The 21516-nt window shown below is 43.4% G+C and overlaps 1 protein-coding gene across 1 annotated transcript in view; it reads right to left on the bottom strand.

The window, feature by feature from the left end:
- LOC311141493 (tenascin-like) overlaps nt 1-21516 on the bottom strand; it is a gene marked incomplete at its 5' end in the record, with an annotated part of 42247 nt that overhangs the window by 4011 nt on the left and 16720 nt on the right. The window contains 9 exons of the mRNA XM_084176836.1: nt 5312-5408; nt 5656-5807; nt 6217-6349; nt 6726-6856; nt 7039-7182; nt 7726-7845; nt 8843-8986; nt 9567-9689; nt 12507-12782. Coding sequence (XP_084032962.1) covers nt 5312-5408; nt 5656-5807; nt 6217-6349; nt 6726-6856; nt 7039-7182; nt 7726-7845; nt 8843-8986; nt 9567-9689; nt 12507-12782 — 1320 coding nt within the window. The remainder of the gene's footprint in view (nt 1-5311; nt 5409-5655; nt 5808-6216; nt 6350-6725; nt 6857-7038; nt 7183-7725; nt 7846-8842; nt 8987-9566; nt 9690-12506; nt 12783-21516) is intronic.

Below are 21516 nucleotides of genomic sequence, written 5' to 3'. Positions count from 1 at the left end.
CGTCTCTTTTCTGGTTGATACATTTGACAATGAGTGTACTAGGAAAATACGTTTTTGTCGACCAGAGGTGACTGAATTAATGTTCAGGCTTATTGATAATCGTTATAGTAACAAAGTATAATTTCAAAACTAAGTGGTGTATCCATGGAGAAAACGGATCTTCTGAAATTTCATTTGTGGCCTTATGCTTCCATCTATTGGAATTATATAGTAGTTGCAGTTCATTAATTTTTTTAAACAATCTGATCAGACCATCAACGTTTCTATACCTAAGGTCACTGAATAAAGTGTATATCCTTACTGAAGTAGTAATTACTCAGAATTGCTGAATATAAAATATTTTCTAGTTCATTTTACAACCATAAAATAAACATTTACAGCATAACAATAAAACTGATGGACCATTCGCATATACAGTGGGGAGAACAAGTATTTGATACACTGCCGATTTTGCAGGTTTTCCTACTTACAAAGCATGTAGAGGTCTGTAATTTTTATCATAGGTACACTTCAACTGTGAGAGACGGAATCTAAAACAAAAATCCAGAAAATCACATTGTATGATTTTTAAGTAATTAAATTGCATTTTATTGCATGACATAAGTATTTGATACATCAGAAAAGCAGAACTTAATATTTGGTACAGAAACCTTTGTTTGCAATTACAGAGATCATATGTTTCCTGTAGGTCTTGACCAGGTTTGCACACACTGCAGCAGGGATTTTGGCCCCCTCCTCCATACAGACCTTCTCCAGATCCTTCAGGTTTCGGGGCTGTCGCTGTGCAATACGGACTTTCAGCTCCCTCCAAAGATTTCCTATTGGGTTCAGGTCTGGAGACTGGCTAGGCCACTCCAGGACCTTGAGATGCTTCTTACGGAGCCACTCCTTAGTTGCCCTGGCTGTGTGTTTTGGGTCGTTGTCATGCTGGAAGACCCAGCCACGACCCATCTTCAATGCTCTTACTGAAGGAAGGAGGTTGTTGGCCAAGATCTCGCGATACATGGCCCCATCCATCCTCCCCTCAATACGGTGCAGTCGTCCTGTCCCCTTTGCAGAAAAGCATCCCCAAATAATGATGTTTCCACCTCCATGCTTCATGGTTGGGATGGTGTTCTTGGGGTTGTACTCATCCTTCTTCTTCCTCCAAACACGGCGAGTGGAGTTTAGACCAAAAAGCTCATTTTTGTCTCATCAGACCACGTGACCTTCTCCCATTCCTCCTCTGGATCATCCAGATGGTCATTGGCAAACTTCAGACGGGCCTGGACATGCGCTGGCTTGAGCAGGGGGGCCTTGCGTGCGCTGAAGGATTTTAATCCATGACGGCGTAGTGTGTTACTAATGGTTTTCTTTGAGACTGTGGTCTCAGCTCTCTTCAGGTCATTGACCAGAGCCTGCCGTGTAGTTCTGGGCTGATCCCTCACCTTCCTCATGATCATTGATGCCCCATGAGGTGAGATCTTGCATGGAGCCCCAGACTGAGGGTGATTGACCGTCATCTTGAACATCCATTTTCTAATAATTGCGCCAACAGTTGTTGCCTTCTCACCAAGCTGCTTGCCTATTGTCCTGTAGCCCATCCCAGCCTTGTGCAGTTCTACAATTTTATCCCTGATGTCCTTACACAGCTCTCTGGTCTTGGCCATTGTGGAGAGGTTGGAGTCTGTTTGATTGAGTGTGTGGACAGGTGTCTTTTATACAGGTAACGAGTTCAAACAGGTGCAGTTAATACAGGTAATGAGTGGAGAACAGGAGGGCTTCTTAAAGAAAAACTAACAGGTCTGTGAGAGCCGGAATTCTTACTGGTTGGTAGGTGATCAAATACTTATGTCATGCAATAAAATGCAAATGAATTACTTAAAAATCATACAATGTGATTTTCTGGATTTTTGTTTTAGATTCCGTCTCTCACAGTTGAAGTGTACCTATGATAAAAATTACAGACCTCTACATGCTTTTTAAGTAGGAAAACCTGCAAAATCCGCAGTGTATCAAATACTTGTTCTCCCCACTGTACATAAAACACCATAGATTTAGTTAATTATTTAAAAAACACTTTCTTTACATGGGTAACATTATATGCCAAAGTAACACCCCCTTAACATATAAACCCAGACACTGGACACAGAAAATGTGCTTTTTAAATAAATCTGGTAGCTCTTTAAATAGCCTTTGCTTTGCTGAAATTCAGGTGTGCTGCCTGTCTGCCTGCCTGCCATGTCATCAGAGAAGTCAATCTGTGACTAATGAGAAGTTAATAAGTTATTGCCACGCTTTCCCATAGAGGCCTAGTTCAAACCACAACATTTCTAACACAAAAAAAGGCAAATAGCAGCATCGATCGTTGACCAGAAATTGTCAGAAGTTGCCATTTTTTCCTACTTCCTCGTTATGCAGACATAAGCACACTTGGCACCATCGAGGTGCGAATGTTTACTTTCTACACAAGTTGTTATTTTTCAGATTGTAGTAGTAAAATGAAAAGGTATTCATTTTTTTGTGCCATTTAGGGAAAATTGAATTCTAAGGACCATTCCAGTCAAAAGAGGCTCAGCGAAGGTTAGTTTTAATTCATTTGCTATGGCCTTGCAAATGAATTAAAAGAGGCTCAACCAACGTTCTTTGGCCGTTTTTCAGACTTGGGTGAAATTTGACTCATTCTATTGTCCAGCCTAATCGTGGACATAGGTCGGGGTGCCTTGTAAGGATCCGACGGGGAGCGAGTAATCTGCCTCTACCATCAGTCCTATTAGCCAACGTACAATCATTGGAAAACTAAATAAACAACCTACGATCACGGATATCCTACCAACGGGACATTAAAAACTGTAATATCTTATGTTTCACCGAGTCGTGGCTGAACGACGACATGGATAACGTACAGCTGGCGGGATATACGCTACATCGGCAGGATAGAACGGCTGACTCCGGTAAGATAAGGGGTGGCGGTCTGTGTATATTTGTAAACAACAGCTGGTGCACAAACTCTAATATTAAGGAAGTCTCTAGGTTTTGCTCACCTGAGGTAGATAAGCTGTAGACCACACTATTTACCAAGAGAGTTTTCATCTACATTTTTCGTAGCTGTCTATTTACCACCACAAACCGATGCTGGAACTAAGACTGCACTCAATGAGCTGTATAAGGCCATAAGCAAACAGGAAAACGCTCATCCAGAGGCAGCGCTCCTAGTGGCTGGGGACTTTAATGCAGGAAAACGTAATATGTTCTACCTAATTTCTACCAGCATGTTAAATGTGCAACCAGAGGAAAATAAACTCCAGACCACCTTTACTCCACACACAGAGACGCGTACAAAGCTCTCCCTCACCCTCCATTTGGCAAATCTGACCATAATTCTATCTTCCTGATTCCTACTTATAAGCAAAAACTAAAGCAGGAAGCACCATTGACTCAGTTAATAAGGAAGTGGTCAGATGACGCAGATGCTAAGCTACAGGACTGTTTTGCTAGCACAGACTGGAATATGTTCCGGGATTCTTCCGATGGCATTGAGGAGTACACCACATCAGTCACTGGCTTCATCAATAAGTGCATTGATGACGTCGTCTCCACAGTGACCGTACATACATACCCTAACCAGAAGCCATGTATTACAGGCAACATCCGCACTGAGCTAAAGGCTAGAGCTGCCGCTTTCAAGGAGCGGGACTCTAACACGGACACTTATAAGAAATCCTGCTATGCCCGCCGACGAACCATAAAACAGGCAAAGAGTCAATACAGGACTAAGATTGAATTGTACTACACCGGCTCCGACGCTCGTCGGATGTGGCAAGGCTTGCAAACTATTATAGACTACAAAGGGAAGCACAGCCACGAGCTGCCCAGTGACACGAGCCTATCAGACGAGCTAAATCACTTCTATGCTCACTTCGAGGCAAGCAACACTGAAGCATGCATGAGAGCATCAGCTGTTCTGGATGACTATGTGATCACGCTCTCCGTAGCCGATGTGAGTAAGACTTTTAAACATTCACAAGGCCGCAGGGCCAGACGGATTACCAGGACACGTACTCCGAGCATGCGCTGACCACCTGGCAATTGTCTTCACTGACATTTTCAACAAGTCCCTGACTGAGTCTGTAATACCAACATGTTTCAAGCAGACCACCATAGTCCCTGTGCCCAAGAATACTAAGACAACCTGCCTAAATGACTACCGACCCGTAGCACTCACGCTGGAGCCATGAAGTGTTTTGAAAGGCTGGTCATGGCTCACATCAACATCATTATCCCAGAAACCCTAGACCCACTCCAATTTGCATACCGCCCCAACAGATCCACAGATGGCCAGGCACGACTCCAACACCATCATTAAGTTTGCCGGTGACACAACAGTGGTGCCAGGACAACAACCTCTCCCTCAATGTGATCAAGACAAAGGAGATGATTGTGGACTACAGGAAAAAAAATAGGACTGAGCACACCCCCATTCTCATCGACGGGCTGTAGTGGAACAGGTTGAAAGCTTCAAGTTCCTTGGTGTCCACATCACCATCAAACTACAAAAAACACCAAGCCAGTCGTGAAGAGGGCACGACAAAGCCTATTCCCCCTCAGGAGACTGAAAATATTTGGCATGGGTCCTCAGATCCTCAAAAAGTTCTACAGCTGCACCATCGAGAACATCCTGACTGGTTGCATCACTGCCTGGTATGGCAACTGCTCGGTCTCCGACCGCAAGGCACTACAGAGGGTAGTGCGTACGGCCCAGTACATCACTGGGGCCAAGCTTCCTGCCATCCAGGACATCTATACCAAAAGGCTTCTTAACAGCTTCTACCCCCAAGCCATAAGACTCCTGAACAGCTAATCATGGCTACCCGGACTATTTGCATTGTCCCCTCACCCCACCACCCCCCACCCCCTCTTTTAAGCTGCTGCTACTCTCTGTTTATTATCTATGCATAGTCACTTTAACTCTACCCACATGTACATATTACCTCAATTACCTCGCCTAACCTGTGCCCCTGCACATTGACGCTGTACCGGTATCTCCTGTATATAGCCTCCCTACTGTTATTTTATTTTACTGCTGCTCTTTAATTATTTAGATTAAATTAGATTTTATTTTTTACTTATCAATTTTTTACTTAACACTTATTTTTCTTAAAACTGCATTGTTGGTTAAGGGCTTGTAAGTAATCATTTCACTGTAAGGTCTACACCTGTTGTATTTGACGCATGTGACAAATAAGATTTGATTTGATTTGATTTAATCATACAATAGTCCTATACCTAAATCAATTAGTGTGTTGAAATGTTTAACATAATATGATCATACCGAGCCAGAACTCGTCGTTCATGTCACCAAAGCCAGCAGTGTAGTTCCTCCAGTTGCGGAAGAACTCCAGTTTACCGCTCTGGCGTCGGACAAATACCTGCATGGAATGGGGCCAAACTACATCAGCTCACTCATTCAAACATCCTATGGACTAAGATCCATTACATTACATTAGATACATCTGAATCAATAAGCTTTATAACCTCTTATGAGTTTGTTTATATAGTCAGTGTCATAACACATTATAAAGCATGATAAAGGACGTTATATAAAGCATTATACGTATGCTCTTCATAGGAAGTGTTACCAAGTTGGGTTGTACAGTATACTAGCCAGTGACTTACAATCCATCCACCTCCATCCGTGGCCATGTCACAGTAGACCTGTATGGGTTGACTCTCATCTCCACCCAGGTAGATGGTGTGAACGCCAGAGACTGTGTCTCCATTCAGCAAGGCCTGGGAGCAGTCCCTGGGGTGTTTGTATAGCACGCCAACTACACACACACACACACACAAACACACACACACGCACACAAACGCATGCAGGAACGCACACAAACACACGCACAGAGGATTAGTTACTAAACAGTTCCATCTGCCCAACAAACTCTAAGCTTGAGGTGAATAATGAATGGAGATGGTCTCAGTGGATGGTGAACAGAACAGAGGGTGCAGTGACCTCCACTGAGACCATCTCTATTCATTATTCATTACACTCTTTGTTAAATATATATTTTCGTATTTTAGCATTTATGGACAGTGACAGTCAGGGAAACAGATCCAGAGGAAAACAGAGAGTAGGGGCCGAGGCAGGATCCATAACCCTATTGCCAGGGGATATGTTCTGTCCGGAGTTGGCAGAGCTACCACTGGACTCCGGCATCACTGTGGTAACACACTCACTGGTGGTGAAGACGGTGGTGATGACTCTGCTCCTCTTGGGCCCTGCGATGGCCTGCAGTCTGACAGAGTACTCAGTGGAGACACTCAGCTGGGCCATGTTGTAGGAGGTGGCTGTGGGGCTCAGAACAACCTCCTGGAGGAACACCACAACACAACCCAGTAGTCAGAATATACGCCAGAGATACAGAATGAATAATACTTAATAAAAATACATTGGATTTAGATAGGACAGTGTCCATAGAGACTGTGAGACTGTGTCTATCCTAATATAGACTGATATAGGTGATTTTCTTGAATATTTATTCATCAATAGAAAAGGTTTTTTCTTACACCCCAATGACGCATCATTATGACCTCTTGGACAAAACAATAATCTATTTTAGAATTTAAGGAATGCAAGGTTGTTCCACCCATAGAAATAGGTTCCATATTATAACAGATTCTATTGGAATATAATCTACTATATTTCTACGGTTCTATTTCTATGGTTCCAGCAGACCACTACTTACCCGGATTGTGCCATCAGCTGACTCGAAGCTGAGGATGTAGCCAGTGATGTCAGCGCGTGGGGCCTTCCAGGTCAACATGGCGTTCTCTGTCTGGATGTTACTGACTGCCAGGTCCTGAGGGGCATCCACATCTAGGAGAGAGATTGCATAGTTCAGACTGAGTACTTCATCTTCTTTTTACCTTCTTTTTGCAGGTTCAGGTTGTCTGTTTGAAATGGTAGGGGGTAAAAAACAACTGGCAGACTTGGAAGTGAGAGTTTGAATTTGTGTGTGGGAGTGAATGTTCTAGGTCTAGGCCCTCTAGGCCACTCACCAGTGGTGAACTCAGTTGTGGTGGCGGCACTCTTAGCAGCCGCTCTCATGGCATAGACCTTGACAGTGTAGTGGGTGGCAGGGGTCAAGGAGCTCATCTCAAACTCCACAATGTTCCCAGACACTCTCTCCATCACTGGGGCAACTACACACACAGAACACACAGATACAGTAAGAATACAGAGACAGACAAAGAGAGTCAGAGACAGTCAGAGACAGGCAGAGACAGGCAGAGACAGTCAGAGACAGGCAGAGACAGTCAGAGACAGTCAGAGACAGGTAGAGACAGTCAGAGACAGACAGAGACAGAGACAGAGAAAGACAGAGAGAGACAGAGAAAGACAGAGAGAGACAGAGAAAGACAGAGACAGAGAAAGACAGAGACAGAGAAAGACAGACAGAGAGAAAAAGACAGACAGAGACAAACAGAGACAGAGACAGACAGAGACAGACAGAGACAGAGACAGTAAAGGAGAGTATCCTTACAGTAAGGACCCGATCAGCATCTGTCTACAATATACTGTAAGGAGATTAAAGCAATCTGAAGATTTAGATCTCTTCTAAAATCCAAACAATGAAGGAACATACAACACACGCAATGGGAGGCCTAATGCCTTTTCTCCCATAATCCCTTGTAATATACAGTACAGTACATCCAGATGGTGTGTGTGTGTTTGTGATACCGTACCAGTGTCTGCACTGTAGGTGATGACATATCCGTCTACAGTGGCGATGGCAGGCTGCCAGTGGAGCAGAGCCTGAGTGTCAGTGATGTTGACTGCAGTCAGGCCACGGGGCTTGTCCAGAGCTGTCACATAGAACACACACACACACACACACACACACACACACACACACACACACACAATGGTTACTCTGAGCAGAACCACATCAAACACCTCCCCAAGGATAGAGCCATGTTCTGTTGTTGAACGGAAACACAAAGCCTATCCACCCCCAGCCATGCTCCATCTGTACACACTAACAGCTTTCCCAATAGGCTACGCGCTCAGCCTTTAGAGACGTGTTACCATCATAAATGTTTGATGCTTTCTTTAGAAATATTGAATGAATCCAACCATTTCTGTAGAGCATACCAAGACAAACCTATCGTTGTTGTGATGATGTACACTGAGTGTACAAAACATTAGGAATGACACACTGACTAGGTGAATCTGGTTAAACCTATGATCCCTTATTGATGTCACCTGTGAAATTCACTTCAATCAGTGTAGCTGAAGCGGAGGAAACAGGTTAAAAATGATTTTTAAGCCTTGAGACAATTGAGACATGGATTGTGTATGTGTGCCATTCAGAGGGTGAATGGGCAAGACAAAATATTTAAGTGCCTTTGAATGGGGTATGGTAGTAGGTGCCAGGCGCACCGGTTTGAGTGTGTAAAGAACTACAATGCTACTGGGTTTTTCATGCTCAACAGTTTGCCGTGTGCATCAAGAATGGTCCACCACCCAAAGGACATCCAGCCAACATGACACAACTGTAGGAAGCATTGGAGTCAACATGGGCCAGCATCCCTGTGGAACGCTTTTGACACCTTGTAGTCCATGCCCCGACGAATTGATGCTTTTCTGAGGGCAAAAGGGGGTGCAACTCAATATTTGGAAGGTCTTCTTCATGTTTTGCACACTCAGTGTCTAAAGTATGTGTATGTAGTCTTGCGTTAACATAAACCAAAGTCTTGGCTGCATCCCAAATAGGGCTCTGGTCAAAAGTAGTGCACTATATAGGGAATAGGGTGCCATTTGGGATGCAGATCTTGTGTTGTGAACAGGTGTGACCCACACCTGTGGTGACGCTGCTGGAGCCTGGCTCACTCTCCTTCTGTCCCTTCACAGAGATGACGGTCACCTGGTAGGTGACTCCAGGGGTCAGGTTGGGCAACACGGTCTGAGACTCAGTTCCACCCACTGTCACAGTCTTGGGAGCGCCTGCACACACACACATGAAGACATGGACGGTCAAAAGGTCAGTCAGACGTCTGATTCTGTATACAAAGTCAGTGTCATAACAAATGATTAGTGTATTATAATACACAGCATTAAAAAGGATGTTTTCAAGCATTATGTGTATTAACTTCATAGAATGTTTTCATTATCATCAAGTAGTGAGGTGAAATAGTGAACCAGTAATGAAGCAGTTGACATCAAAGTTGTGTTGACTCCCTGCTTTCAAACTGACACATCCTCTCAAATAGACAGAACAGCCACTAGATGGCAGGATAGATCAGTTCTCTTCACAGAGAACATTAATTCCATATGACCACACCACATGTGTCAATGACTTACCCCTGGTTTTGCAGCCACTGTATGTACAGTATAGGTATGTATCACAGGAGGTTGGTGGCACCTTCATTGGGGTGGGACGAGCTCGTGGAAATGGCTGGGGTGGAATGGTTTCTATGTGTTTGACGCTATTCCATTTGATCCGTTCCAGCCATTATTATGAGCCGTCCTCCCCTTAGCAGCCTCCACTGGTATGTATAGTATAGCTATATCTGTATGTACTCACCTCCCTGAGCAGGGACATAAATGACACGGTAGCTGTCCACTCGAGCTCTGGGGATTGCCCAGTGTACGGTGGCAGAGGTATCAGTGACTTCAGAGAAACGGATGCCCTTGGGTGTGCCCAGCCCTGGCATAGGATAAAAGATAGAGAGGACAACAAACAAACAGAAGACAGGTAGCTAGTTAGCTAAAGACTCAGTGGGCAGGCTTTTAAGTGAAGAGAAATGAATACCAGATCCTAGGATATCAAATAATGCCTCATCACATATCAAAATAAAATAATACTGGTTACAAATAAACTACCGGTCAAAAGTTTTACAACACCTACTCATTCAAGGGTTTTTCTTTATTTTTTACTATTTTCTACATTGTAGAATAATAGTGAAGACATCAGAACTATGAAATAACACATATGGAATCATGTAGTAACCAGAAAAGTGTTAAACAAATCAACATATGTTTTATATTTGAGATTCTTCAAATAGCCACCATTTGCCTTGATGACAGCTTTGCACACTCTTGGCATTCTCTCAACCAGCTTCATGAGGTAGTCACCTGGAATGGATTTGAATTAACAGGTGTGCCTTCTTAAAAGTTCATTTGTGGAATTTCTTTCCTTCTTAATGTGTTTGAGTCAATCAGTTCTGTTGTGACAAGGTGGGGTGGGGGCGGTATACAGAAGATAGCCCTATTTGGTAAAAGACCAAGTCCATATTATGGCAAGAACAGCTCAAATAAGCAAAGAGAAATGACAGTCCATCATTACTTTAAGACATGAAGGTCAGTCAATACGGAAAATGTCAAGAACTTTGAACGTTTCTTGAAATGCAGTCGCAAAAACCATCAAGCGCTATGATGAAACTGGCTCTCATGAGGATCGCCACAGGAATGGAAGACCCAGAGTTACCTCTGCTGCAGAGGATAAGTTCAATAAATGCTTCACAGAGTTCAAGTAACAGACACATCTCAACATCAACTGTTCAGAGGAGACTGTGTGAATCAAGCCTTCATGGTCGGATTTCTGCAAAGAAACCACTACTAAAGGACACCAATAAGAAGAAGAGACTTGCTTGGACCAAGAAACACGAGCAACGGACATTAGACCGGTGGAAATGTTCCTTTGGTTTGGAATCCAAATTGGAGATTTTTGGTTCCAACCGCCATGTCTTTGTGAGACGCGGTGTGGGTGAACGGATGATCTCCACATGTGTATTTCCCACCGTAAAGCATGGAGGAGGATGTGTTATGGTGTGGGGGTGCTTTGCTGGTAACACTGTCTGTGATTTATTTAGAATTAAAGGCACACTTGGCTACCACAGCATTCTGCAGCGACACACCATCCCATCTGGTTTGGGCTTAGTGGGACTATCATTTGTTTTTCAACAGGACAATGACCCAACATACCTCCAGGCAGTGTAAGGGCTATTTTACCAAGAAGGAGAGTGATAGAGTGCTGCATCAGATGACCTGGCCTCCACAATCTCCTGACCTCAACCAAATGGAGATGGTTTGGGATGAGTCGGACCACAGAGTGAGGAAAAGCAGCCAACAAGTGCTCAGCATATGTGGGAACCTTCAAGACTGTTGGAAAAGCATTCCAGGTGAAGCTGGTTGAGAGAATGCCAAGAGTGTGCAAAGCTGTCATCAAGGCTATTTGAAGAATCTCAAATATACAATATATTTTGATTTGTTTAATACTTTTTTTGGTTACTACATGATTCCATATGTGATATTTCATAGTTTTGCTGTCTTCACTATTATTCTACAATGTAGAAAATAGTACAAAAATAAAGAAAAACACTTGAATAAGTAGGTGTTCTAAAACCTTTGACCGGTAGTGTGTATATTATACATATTTTCTAAACAACTGGAAAACACATCCCTAAAGCATTCCTAAAGATCTCATCCCTAAATACATCCATAAATATCATATTAAATCCATTAATAACCCAGAAAATACACATTACTCTGTTATTTTGTGTGAGCAGATACGCCGGCATTGAGAACCACTAATTAAAGTAGAGAAAAGGAGACAGACTGAAACAAAGAGGCCAGGGCTTCCAGCGCCTGTCGTCAGCACTGAGCCACAGTATCTTGCGTGACAGACACGACAGTGGGAGATTAATTTGCCCCCATTGCAGACATACTAAAGTGAAACATGCAGCAGGGCCATTGGACCCGAGAGTGAAGCCCCAGAGAATTCAGGGGAAAGAGAGCCATTCAGACACTCAACACACAGACAGACAATTTTCCCTTTACGGTTTAGAGACAATTAGACAAACCCATTTGGGGCAAGCCAGCTAAAGACAACATTGGAGACAACTTGACAGATATATAGACAAAAAAAACGGAGCAAATGAAGAGATTAGTAAATCTCCTGAGCAGTTCTCTGGACCCCTGTGAATGAGAGGCCATCAGAAGCTGAGTGTGGTGTTTACACTGACAGACAGACAGTGAGACAGACAGACAGAGAGTGTGTTGGTTCACAGACACTGGGGCTGGTTTTAGATGAGAGGGCTGCTGGATGATTCCACTGGAACCACTCAGGAGTGCTGACAGACAAGACAATGACAGGACAGTGAACACTGAACAGACACGTCCAACCGGGTAAACAAACCACATCACACATAGCTGCTGACACAAGACACACAAGGCAGCCGAAGCAGGTTTTAATAATTAATTTGCAAAGCTAACTAATTATAATTCTACCAGATTGCTGCCTTGAACTAATATTATCACACAATGTTATCAGGTTAGTAAACAAAAATGGCTTCAATGATGAAGATATTCAACATTGACCCAACATTGACCCTGTTTCCATGCTGTTAATTTAATAGTAAAAATGGAGACATTGAGAATATACAATTTACAGTTGTAATGAATACATTCCTAACATCTATCCAGCAGCTCTAGGCCATTGCTGGTGTGATGTCATACCGCGTACCTGTTTTTGCCACCATGGAAATAGAATTGGAGAGCCGTCCCGAAATGACCCCATAGAGCTCAATTTCATACTCTGTGTCCTCAATTAGCTCAGTAAGCACTGTTGTTCTCTCCTTCCCGGGCACAACCACCTCTTGTTGGGAAGCCAGGTCGTCGCTAGTATCATTGATCATAATGACAAAACTATCAAAGAGGTCCTCTTCAGCTGACCAGGCCACTTTACAGCTGTCTGGGGTGATGTCGAAGACTGAGAGATTCTCCACGATGGGTTCAGCTTCTGGGTGATAAGGGAAGACATGTTGTTTTCGTCCCCTAGACCTCAAGAGTACTTAAATAAGTTCTTATGAAGATTACAGAAGATCAGGAAGTGACAGTTATTCCATCTGTCTGTACAATAGACATCACAATTGGTTATGGATCCATATCAATCTATGGATCCATATGATTCAAACAAGAAGAGCAGGTTCACAAGATGCAATAATTAAGAGTTGTTACATACCCCATCCTGGGGAAAATGAAGAGGTTATTTCCAAGAATTATAATGATTTTCATGTTGACTTTGAAAACAGTATTCATTGTGTCAGGCACAAGTGAAGTGTTTATACCACTTAGGCATCCTAACCTTGTGCTTAGTGTCTGTACATCACATCCACTGTGGTGAGTGTAGGGTTGCAAAATTCGATCAATAAATACATTCCCTGGTTTTCCCGAAATCCCGGTTGGAGGATTCCCGTGATCAGGAGAGAATAAGCAGGAAATCCGGAGTCCTCCATCCAGGATTACTGAAAGACCAGGGAATTTATTGAAAGTTCCAGGAATTTTGAAACCCTAGGTGAGTATGAAAGTAACAACATGCATTTTATTGGTGTAGGTAGGTACATTGTTATTTACCAGCTAGTTTGATCAAATTCAACCCTCAGTTTATTGATGCTATGACTGCAAAAGAACACATGATATTTGTGCATCAGTTCCTTAATACACTAATACGAAAAGTCATCTACATTCAGAAGAAAAGGAACATTCAAGTCAGCCAGAGTTTTACTAGAGTTTTAAGCGCTTGGGTGACATCAGGGCAAATGGGTCTGTACGTATACAGTGTTGTAAAAGTCAACTGTGTTAACTAGTCATTAGCAGTAGCTAATAATGGCTGAGTAGAGGAGCTGAGCTAGCGGGAGTCTACAGCTGTTAGAGGAAGTGCTCGGCAGAAGTCAGAGAGAGAGCAAGAGAGAGAGTAGATCGACCGCCTGCACAGCCGCATACAGACAGCAGCTTACAGACAGCAGCATACAGACAGCAGCTTACAGACAGCAGCTTACAGACAGCAGCATACAGACAGCCGCATACAGACAGCAGCATACAGACAGCAGCATACAGACAGCAGCATACAGACTGCAGCATACAGACAGCAGCATACAGACTGCAGCATACAGACAGCAGCATACAGACTGCAGCATACAGACTGCAGCATACAGACAGCAGCTTACAGACTGCAGTATACAGACAGCCGCATACAGACAGCAGCATACAGACAGCAGCATACAGACTGCAGCATACAGACAGCAGCATACAGACTGCAGCATACAGACAGCAGCATACAGACTGCAGCATACAGACTGCAGCATACAGACAGCAGCTTACAGACAGCAGTATACAGACAGCCGCATACAGACAGCAGCATACAGACTGCAGCATACAGACAGCAGCATACAGACAGCAGCTTACAGACTGCAGTATACAGACAGCCGCATACAGACAGCAGCATACAGACAGCAGCATACAGACAGCAGCATACAGACAGCAGCATACAGACTGCAGCATACAGACAGCAGCATACAAACTGCAGCATACAGACAGCAGCATACAGACTGCAGCATACAGACTGCAGCATACAGACAGCAGCTTACAGACAGCAGCATACAGACAGCAGCTTACAGACAGTAGTATACAGACAGCCGCATACAGACAGCAGCATACAGACAGCAGCATACAGACAGCAGCATACAGACAGCAGCATACAGACTGCAGCATACAGACTGCAGCATACAGACAGCAGCATACAGACTGCAGCATACAGACAGCAGCATACAGACAGCAGCATACAGACAGCAGCATACAGACAGCAGCATACAGACTGCAGCATACAGACAGCAGCATACAGACTGCAGCATACAGACAGCAGCATACAGACAGCAGCATACAGACTGCAGCATACAGACAGCAGCATACAGACAGCAGCATACAGACAGCAGCATACAGACAGCAGCATACAGACTGCAGCATACAGACAGCAGCATACAGACCTCGAAGTGGCCTCAGTGCCGCCTCAGTGCTGCCTGGCTAGATACAGGGACATAACTCATTAGAACACTACACCAAACGTTAAGGTCGCAAGGTGAACCCAGAGGATTCGGCTGACGTGAAACGAGGGAACTTGTTGTGAGAAGAAGTGGTGGAAAATGAAAACCAGAGTAGACACTTCCCGGGTGCTGTCGCTCTTCGTTAGGAGCGGAGCAGGCCTGCTTTAGCTAGTCAGCCAGCCAGTCAGGGAAGAAGGAAGGGAGGTAGAGAGGGACATGGAGGCCCTGCTCAAAAGTAGTGCACTATATAGGGAATAGTGGGAATAGCCATTTGGGACGCAACCCAGGAGTGCAATTTTTTTTTCTAGACTTCTTTCAGAAGTGTGTTGAACATACATTACACAAACGAATCAACCAATGGAGACAGACCGACAGTGTTTGTATGGATACTTCATAGTGTTGTACAGTGGGGAAAAAAAGTATTTAGTCAGCCACCAATTGTGCAAGTTCTCCCACTTAAAAAGATGAGAGAGGCCTGTAATTTTCATCATAGGTACACGTCAACTATGACAGACAAAATGAGAAAAAAAAATCCAGAAAATCACATTGTAGGATTTTTTATGAATTTATTTGCAAATTATGGTGGAAAATAAGTATTTGGTCAATAACAAAAGTTTCTCAATACTTTGTTATATACCATTTGTTGGCAATGACACAGGTCAAACATTTATGTAAGTCTTCACAAGGTTTTCACACACTGTTGCTGGTATTTTGGCCCATTCCTCCATGCAGATCTCCTCTAGAGCAGTGATGTTTTGGGGCTGTCGCTGGGCAACACAGACTTTCAACTCCCTCCAAAGATTTTCTATGGGGTTGAGATCTGGAGACTGGCTAGGCCACTCCAGGACCTTGAAATGCTTCTTACGAAGCCACTCCTTCGTTGCCCGGGCGGTGTGTTTGAGATCATTGTCATGCTGAAAGACCCAGCCACGTTTCATCTTCAATGCCCTTGCTGATGGAAGGAGGTTTTCACTCAAAATCTCACGATACATGGCCCCATTCATTCTTTCCTTTACACGGATCAGTCGTCCTGGTCCCTTTGCAGAAAAACAGCCCCAAAGCATGATGTTTCCACCCCCATGCTTCACAGTAGGTATGGTGTTCTTTGGATGCAACTCAGCATTCTTTGTCCTCCAAACACGACGAGTTGAGTTTTTACCAAAAAGTTATATTTTGGTTTCATCTGACCATATGACATTCTCCCAATCCTCTTCTGGATCATCCAAATGCACTCTAGCAAACTTCAGACGGGCCTGGACATGTACTGGCTTAAGCAGGAGGACACGTCTGGCACTGCAGGATTTGAGTCCCTGGCTGTGTAGTGTGTTACTGATGATAGGCTTTGTTACTTTGGTCCCAGCTCTCTGCAGGTCATTCACTAGGTCCCCCCGTGTGGTTCTGGGATTTTTGCTCACCGTTCTTGTGATCATTTTGACCCCACGGGGTGAGATCTTGTGTGGAGCCCCAGATTGAGGGAGATTATCAGTGGTCTTGTATGTCTTCCATTTCCTAATAATTGCTCCCACAATAGATTTCTTCAAACCAAGCTGCTTACCTATTGCAGATTCAGTCTTCCCAGCCTGGTGCAGGTCTACAATTTTGTTTCTGGTGTCCTTTGACAGCTCTTTGGTCTTGGCCATAGTGGAGTTTGGAGTGTGACTGTTTGAGGTTGTGGACAGGTGTCTTTTATACTGATAACAAGTTCAAACAGGTGCCATTAATACAGGTAACGAGTGGAGGACAGAGGAGCCTCTTAAAGAAGAAGTTACAGGTCTGTGAGAGCCAGAAATCCTGCTTGTTTGTAGGTGACCAAATACTTATTTTCCACCATAATTTGCAAATAAATTCATAACAAATCCTACAATGTGATTTTCTGGATTTTTTTCCCTCATTTTGTCTGTCATAGTTGATGAAAATTACAGGCCTCTCTCATCTTTTTAAGTGGGAGAACTTGCACAATTGGTGGCTGACTAAATACATTTTTTCCCCACTGTATATAGATTATGTTTTGGCTAATGTCAATCGTCGCTGTCTGAAGAAAACATGGTAGCTCCAAAACAAACTTTTCAGTAAATGGAAAAAACAGCCATATTTTCCCATGAACTACAGTAACATACAATTACGAAACGTTGGGGTTGGGGCTGGTTTCTCTTCAGATCATTAACATGCAGACAATGGGCTTCAGAGCAGACTTGAGTGTGTGCCACATTGAGCCATGGCCCCAGCAAGCCCCAACACTCCCTGGCACCCCAATACCAGGCTCCAGGCTCCAGGCTCCAGGCTCCAGGCCACAGTGTCAATGTGAGCATGAGAATGTGGAGCAGAGGGTCTGAGTCTAGGGATGGAGGGAGAACTGGGGGTGCATACAGAACAGAGCCTTCACAGAATGAAACAAAAGCTCCTCAGGGACTTGAAGAAACCACTGACTCTCCATCCATCCATTTGCTGAATCATCATTATCTGGGAACAGCTGAACTATCATGTGCTTTGACTGATGTTTACTAACAATGATACAATACCCGTATTGTTTATACTGTGCGTATACAATGGAAAAACTTAAAATCTGTCAAAATAAATAATCATTTTAAATTTGCTTTGAAAGGATAATTTCAAATATATCCCTTTTAAAGTGACCAAATAAGTAGATGAGGGACAACTAATTTGAGGCAGGTTTTTTTAGCAGGTGATAGAAGACCTCAAAATAACAAAGTTATGTGTGTGTGTGCAGCCTGGTCTCTATGTGAGTGTTTATTGGAGAGTGGGTGGGGGCTAACTGATCTGAAATGACAGGTATTATTCTCTCCATGACAGCAGAAGTATGCAGAGGCCAGGTTCGTCTATGTACTCTAAGCTGTCAAAACAGATGGCTGAAACCCAACTTAAATCCCAACTGAAAATAGATTACTGATACATTGGACAACACTCAGGGCTGGGCCCTAGCCTTTTTCGTGCCCTAAGCAAGATTTGGTTGGGAGTCCCCCCTACCTCGCGGGCAAACATTTTAGTGTCACCCCTCTTGATGGCGGAGAGAACAAGTTTTAAAGTTAATTTCTAAACAGTTTGCCACGGGGTCACCGCCTATGTCGCTTATGCCCAAAACACTGCATATAAATACTTATTATTACTTATTGTAACAACTGCTTAATCTGTTTCTACATTCTCAAAGCACATGCCAAAATCCTCAATTGCTTTAACAGCAAACAAAGCAAGTAGTCTTGAAGTGAGATTTTTCTGTACATTGTTCACTATCCATTCAGTCCACAACATTGTAATCCGCAGAATGTGAATGGTTGATAATTACTATTATTGATTGGTTGGGAGGATAAATCAATGCACCTGTTGGGTCTCTGCTGTCTCTTTGCAGTCAATCACTACTCACTACCCATGGTACAGATAACACGGGGGCCGACTGACAGTTCAGAAATGTTCCAGGTGCTTTTTCTCTCATGGCAGGTCCTGACAGGCAGATAGTCTGCTTAGGGTGGATCAAAGGTAGATCCACCGCAGGCCATGCCAGGCCTCATCTGAACTGAATGGTTTTTGTCTGGGTGGGGTGGTTCTATTATGTGGACAGATATATGTTACAGTTACTGCATCAAAGTGAGGGAAACACAATGGGGGAGGAGGTATTGTTAGGTAATAATTGGTTATGGGAGAGGCATGATTTGAGTGGGAAGAGGTTAAAACTGGTTTTTGTTTTTGTATTGGGGAAATTACTAATGAGCAAAGAACTTCCACAGTGGCTGGACTGGTAACTTACACATACAGCACAAATAGAAAGACAGATGAGGACTTGGATGACTGGCTGGGCATTGAAGACACACCCTATAGTACTGATTACACTCAAATGACTCAAAATCACACACTAACAGAAAGTATTGTCAAAAGACTAACAGAAAATTGTCAAAGACCCCAACCACCCAAGCCATAGACTATTTTCTCTGCTGCCGCACGGCAAGAGGTACCAGTGCATCAAGTCTGACACCAACAGGCTCTTGAACAGCTTCTATCCCAAGCAATACGACTGATAAATAGCTAACAAAATAGCTATACGGACCGAGTTTACCTTGTATCTTTATTGACCTTTTATTTCAGTCTCTATGCACACTCACAGGGCCCTACACACTCACACACAGTGTCACTCCAACACACACACAAACACTCACGCCTTTCTGTAAATTGAAGGATCAGGCACAATGAGAGAGAACTGTTTGATTGATCATATCTTGAGCAATAGTCAATAACCATACTAAATATACTAAACATATACAGTACCAGTCAAAAGTTTGGACACATCAAATCAGTCAAGGGTTTTTCTTTCTTTCTTTCTACATTGTAGAATAATAGTGAAGACATCAAAACTATGAAATAACACAAATGGAATCATGTAGTAACCAAAAAAAAGTGTTAAACAAATCAAAATATATTTGAGATTTGAGATTCTTCAAAGTAGCCACCCTTTGCCTCGATGAAAGCTTTGCACACTCTTTGCATTCTCTCAACCAGCTTCATGAGGTAGTCACCTGCAATGCATTTCAATTAACTGGTGTGCCTTGTTAAAAGTTAATTTGTGGAATTTATTTCCTTCTTAATGCATTTGAGCCAATCAGTTGTGTTATGACAAGGTAGGGGTGGTATACAAAACGTAGCCCTATTTGGTAAAAGACCAAGTCCATATTATGGCAAGAACAGCTCAAATAAGCAAAGAGAAACGACAGTCCATCATTACTTTAAGACATGAAGGTCAGGCATCCCGGAACATTTCAAGAACTTTGAATGTTTCTTCAAGTGCAGTCGCAAAAACCATCATGCACTATGATGAAACTGGCTCTCATGAGGACCGCCACAGGAAAGGAAGACCCAGAGTTACCTCTGCTGCAGAGGATAAGTTCATTAGAGTTAACAGCACCTCAGATTGCAGCCCAAATAAATGCTTCACAGAGTTCAAGTAACAGACACATCTCAACATCAACTGTTCAGAGGAGACTGTGTGAATCAGGCCTTCATGGTCGAATTGCTGCAAAGAAACCACTACTAAAGGACACCAATAATAAGAAGAAACTTGCTTGGGCCAAGAAACACGAGTAATTGACATTAGACTGGTGGAAATCTGTCCTTTGGTCTGATGAGTCCAAATTTGAGATTTTTGGTTCCAACCACCGTGTCTTTGTGAGACGCAGAGTAGGTGAACGGATGATCTCCGCATGTGTGGTTCCCACAGTGAAGCATGGAGGAGGAGGTGTGATGTGTGGGGGTGCTTTGCTGGTGACACTGTCAGTGATTTATTTAGAATTCAAGGCACACTTAACCAGCATGGCTACCACAGCATTCTGCAGCGATACGCCATCCCATCTGGTTTGCGCTTAGTGGGACTATTGTTTGTTTTTCAACAGGACAATGACCCAACACACCTCCAGGCTGTGTAAGGGCTATTTGACCAAGAAGGAGAGTTATGAAGTGCTGCATCAGATGACCTGGCCTCCACAATCTCCCGACCTCAACCCAATTGAGATTAAATGGAATGAGTTGGACCGCAGAGTGAAGGAAAAGCAGCCAACAAGTGCTCAGCATATGTGGGAACTCCTTCAAGACTGTTGGAAAAGCATTCCAGGTGTAGCTGGTTGAGAGAATGCCAAGAGTGTGCAAAGCTGTCATCAAGGCAAAGGGTGGCTACTTTCAAGAATCTCAAATCTCAAATATATTTTAATTTGTTTAACACTTTTTTGGTTACTATATGATTCCATATGTGTTATTTCATAGCTTTGATGTCTTCACTATTATTCTACAATGTAGAAAATGGTAAAAATTAAGAAAAACCCTTGAATGAGTAGGTGTGTCCAAACTTTTGACTGGCACTGTATATGTTTTGTATATTTAGTATGGTTATTGACTATTGCTCAAGATATGATCAATCAAACAGTTCTCTCTCATTGTGCCTGATCCTTCAATTTACAGAAAGGCTCGATGGGTCCCTGAATATACTGATTAGCCTATATTATGAGAATCCTGGTAATTTGAAAGTACCAGATCCGTCCAGCAGTCAGAAATGTACAGGAAGATCAGGAGACAATAAAGCTGCAGGAGGTTTATTATATCAAATGAATTTTGGTTACTTGCTCAGCATTTGAAATAGCCTCAAAATTCAGAACCACTGTTCTGAAGCTTTTTTTCCTGCCAGAGGTATTGGGTTTCTTATTTGCTCTCTCCAGTGGGTCTCCAAACACTTGAACTCAGATTCTTGTAAGCCTTTCAACGCCTGATGATTGTCAAACACAAGTAAGGCCCAGACCTGGGGGGCGAAAGGGTGGGCAAAGGGTGGGCAACCCCCACACCCCTCCCCCCTTGTCCAATCCCTTTATATCCCTGCTAACATGCAGCATGCTTTGTGTTTGTATTACACGTCTGGAGATTATAAAACGGTCGGAGGAACGAATGCTGCATGCGGATTAGAGGAGTGTTGATTTCAGAGACACAATGTTTTATCAGGGGCCCCCGCATGTGTCCTTTTATCTGACAGACCCACAGTTCATCGTGGTCAAATCGCACAAAAGAACAATTATCACATGAATGGCCTTTGTATGGAGTACACACCACCTCCATTCTGCACCTTGGCAGCATGGGACACAGATTCAACAAAATAAAGTTATTCTGAAC

Source organism: Coregonus lavaretus (genome assembly GCF_964263955.1).
Source record: "Coregonus lavaretus genome assembly, chromosome: 14".
Taxonomy (NCBI): Eukaryota; Metazoa; Chordata; class Actinopteri; order Salmoniformes; family Salmonidae; genus Coregonus; species Coregonus lavaretus.
Note: the sequence above shows the minus strand (reverse complement) of the source record. Positions and strands in the feature narration are given on the sequence as shown.